At 35.3% G+C, this 3894-nt stretch overlaps 1 protein-coding gene across 1 annotated transcript; it reads left to right on the forward strand.

Annotated features, from left to right (window-relative positions):
- The first annotated feature begins 839 nt into the window (after positions 1-839).
- stc1l (stanniocalcin 1, like) lies at positions 840-3613 on the forward strand. The gene is made up of 4 exons (XM_053515911.1): positions 840-979; positions 1090-1232; positions 1342-1553; positions 3121-3613. Exons 1-4 carry the CDS (start codon positions 868-870, stop codon positions 3440-3442), a joined length of 789 nt encoding a protein of 262 aa, XP_053371886.1. The 5' UTR covers positions 840-867; the 3' UTR covers positions 3443-3613.
- Positions 3614-3894: the final 281 nt, after the last annotated feature.

Below are 3894 nucleotides of genomic sequence, written 5' to 3' on the forward strand. Positions count from 1 at the left end.
TGCAATTGCTTCTCACCATTGGCTCATAAGTAGATGTTAATGAAAGACTAATTCCATTAAATTTAATGGAAGACTGAAGGCCAGAGAATTAATTCAATGTTAGGCTCAGGATCTGTGTTGAAACAAGATCAGGACTTGAGATCGCGAAAGGGTAGGCATAAATGAACAGGAAATAATCTTTCCTGTTTGTCTAGGGATTGTCTACCCTTTCCCTAAAGTAAGTCAAGACTGATTCAAGGGAACACATCTTTATCTTTTTACATTCTGAGGAAAGATGTAGAGTAATGGTGGTGACTTTGATAATGCTGTATCATTTTTGCATTTTAATTTTTGAATTTTATTTTACCTGGTAATTACCAACCCTGCCTTTTCTGGGACACAGATTATTTGCACTTGAAAAACAATAATTCAATTAACTTTTTCTAACAAAACTGAACTGTGTTAGAAAACCAACTGGGAAAAGAACTTTCAAATTATTATCAACTGAACACATAAAGATATCTCCAAAGTACAGTTGTTTTAGGCATTTTGAAGGTCCTTATATGGACAGACATATATTAAAGTGCAAGAAATTGTGCTAAAATGTGGCAAAATAGAGGTATAACAGACTTACTGGATTAAATGGAAACTGCTCAAGAGACTTTAAATAAAAATCATGAATATTTATGAGACACTGGAAAGTTTTTGGTCCTGTTTAGGTTTGACTTAACTGTGAGATATTTATCTTCGTCTTCGATAACGTAACCAGATTAAGGATTAATGACCTGTTAATTTAAAACTAGCAAGCTATATAAACCAGTGTTTTTCTTCGAGCCTTAAACAGGAAAATACTTATTGGAGAAAAGACACAAAAGGGAAAGCTCAAAAATGCTCTTAAGAATTGGTTTCCTCGTATTTCTTGTTTCAGCTTTATCTGCCTTTGAAACAAAGCAGTATGCACCTGCAATACGAAAAACTCGTTTCTCAGCCAATAGTCCATGTAAGTATTCTTTTTAAAATATTTTACACATTTTGTTACATTTTCACTAAGAATTTATTTAATGTTTTATTTATACAGTTAAACAGTGTTTACTTTTTTATATGCTTTAGCGGAAGTGGTCCGCTGTCTGAACAGTGCTTCACAAGTGGGTTGTAGCACATTCTCTTGCCTAGAAAATTCTACCTGTGACATTGATGGTATGCATGACATTTGTAACATCTTTCTTCATGCAGCGGCAGTATTTAACACAGAGGTAATACAATTTAAAATAGTAAACTACTGAATGAGTGCCATTGTGTAATACTTTGATAATTACAAAATACTGAGAAAAGTGTATCTTATATCTTATATCTTTTATGTAGGGTAAGACCTTTTTCAAGGAGAGCATCAAATGCATTTCCAATGGCATCTCCTCCAAGGTTTATCAGACTATCCGACGCTGTGGCACTTTCCAGAAAATGATTACTGAAGTGCAAGAGGAGTGTTACAAAAAACTGGACATCTGTGGAGTGGCCCGCTCAAACTCTGATGCCATTGGAGAAGTTGTGCAGGTGCCCAGAAATTTTCCAAACAGGTAAATCTAATCAAAATTTCTTACTCTCTCTTTTTGGTTGTACTTGGGTATATTATAGAATAATAACACAAACTAAAAGTAGCACAAACTTTGATTAAGTCATGTGATAAACTGGCATCCCATCTGAATGAATGCTAATAAAATACTGGCACAGGTGGTTCTAATGACTGATAGTGAGTTTTAATAAAGCTGGTTATTTAGGAAGATCTTCCCAGAATTTTAGATTAATCTTAACGTGATATGGTTGGGCCTTTAAAAAAAAAAAAAACTATTTAAATGGTTAGTTTAAAATGTCTAGAATCTATGCTGTTTAAATAATTTAGTTAAAAAATTTCTCCAAAAATAAATTAGTTTGTTACTTAAGTTGATTTTATTTGCAATAAATAGTCACATTGCACATTGTATTTGATTAAAATTATATGGTATACGTTAAGTTTACTATTAAAAATATATCTAGTATCTATATATTAAAATATATCAGTGTATCCATCAATTATTGCAAACTGTTTTCACAGCATTAAGTTCTGATCTGTGTTTTGACTTTTGCTTTAATTTTTGCTCTGGCAGTATGCCACCTCAGTTTCCCGCTCGGGCAGTGGCTCTAGTGTGTATGGCATCCCGGGCAAACTTCCCTTTAGGGTCCTGAATTCCCCCAAAAATGGACAAAAAAATTATGCCAACACCATTTACAACTCAACATTACAAAATATAAGGTCACCTCTTTTTCCACTAAATTCAAATTAGTTTAAAAATACGTGTCCATTCATTATACTGTTTATCATTCTATACCACTTATCCAAGGGTACTTTGGGGATGAGGTAGGGTACACCCTAGACAGGGTGTCAATCCATCACAGGTCACACACTCATTCACACTATACAGGCAAGTCAGGAATGCCAATGAGCATAATTTGGATTGTACTAGAAAACTCACCAAGCATGGGTACAACATGCAAACTCCGTGCATACAGGCCCTGGAGGTGCAAGGTGCAATGGCTATGCCATTGTGCTATCTTCTCATTTAATTATATAGCTCTTTACCAATTGACTTTGCAGATTTTGAATGTTACAGATTTTGAATGTTCTTGATATACATCCTATATACATGCATATGCATAGGGGAGAGATATTCAGGAGGGCAACGGAGACTAGGAGGTTAGGTATGTTCACGGTCATATAATGGATATGGTCAACATATTTTTGTGCAGTCAGAATAACTAAATGGGGGAACCAGAATAAAAGTCACTTATTCCAATTTCCTGCATCATTATAAGTGAACTTAAAAATAATATTTTTATATGTTTTAATAAATTGCGCATGGCACGGTGCACAGGTTAGCACTGTGGCCGCACACTTCCAGAGTCGAGGGTTCAATTCCTGCCTCTGGTTTGTGTGTGTGTGTGGAGTTTGCATGTTCTCCCTCTTTTTGGTAAGTTTCCTATGGGTACTCTGGTTTCCATCCCTAATCCAAAGACAAAGACTAAGTGGTGGTCCCATTATTCATGAAAATATTCTGCACATTTTCTGGGATGATTGCATGAAAGAACTGCTCAACTCTTGCTTTTCAGGTACTACAGCACATTGCTGCAAACCTTAATGGACTGTGATGAGGAGACAGTAGAAGTTGTCCGCTCTGGACTTGTGGCTAGGCTTGACCCTGACATGCTGACCCTCGTTCAATTGCTGCAGAAAAAGCCCTGTTCCCAGGACTTTGGTCATGGTACCACTGCTATGGATAGCCTTGAAGGCTTCCGCTGGCCCATGGGAGCACCCATGTTTAAGATCCAGCCCGATTTGCACAACAGGGAACCAAATCACCTCTTTGCCAAGAAACGTTCAGTTGAAGATAAAATACTTACCAACAAGATGTTAACTACATTAAAGAAATGATTTGGGTGAAACAAAACAAATTCACTTAATCAGTCATCACATACAGTATATGGTAACCAGAATATAAATTTCTTTAGTGTTGCAAATAGTAATGTAAATTATAAAATATCTGACTACATGTTAACATCTTTCAAATGGTAATTCCTAATGTCTTGCTCTTCCTTTAAATAAATTAATGTCAAACAGATTTGCTTATATTTTTTCTGACCTTGTATGGCTTTTACTACAACATATTATATAATGTACATAGTTAAAGGTTTAAATAGAAGAATAGGTGAATTTCTGCTTTTTTTGTGAAAAAAAAACAGGGTTTGATTTCTCAGCATGGAGTCCAGCTATGGGGCTAAAGAACAACATTTACATACTTGGGTATTGTTGTCTTCACAATATGCTATATGGTGGTCTCATTGCATTAACAGATGTACAGTATTGTACTTCTATAATTGCCTTTA

Source organism: Clarias gariepinus, chromosome 17, assembly GCF_024256425.1.
Source record: "Clarias gariepinus isolate MV-2021 ecotype Netherlands chromosome 17, CGAR_prim_01v2, whole genome shotgun sequence".
Taxonomy (NCBI): domain Eukaryota; kingdom Metazoa; phylum Chordata; class Actinopteri; order Siluriformes; family Clariidae; genus Clarias; species Clarias gariepinus.

Coding starts and splice junctions, on each gene's coding strand:
- stc1l (XM_053515911.1), top strand. CDS start 868: ATGCTCTTAAGAATTGGTTTCCTCGTATTTCTTGTTTCAGCTTTATCT. Junction 1,233..1,341: donor CGGCAGTATTTAACACAGAG/GTAATACAATTT, acceptor TCTTTTATGTAG/GGTAAGACCTTTTTCAAGGA. Junction 1,554..3,120: donor CCCAGAAATTTTCCAAACAG/GTAAATCTAATC, acceptor CTTGCTTTTCAG/GTACTACAGCACATTGCTGC.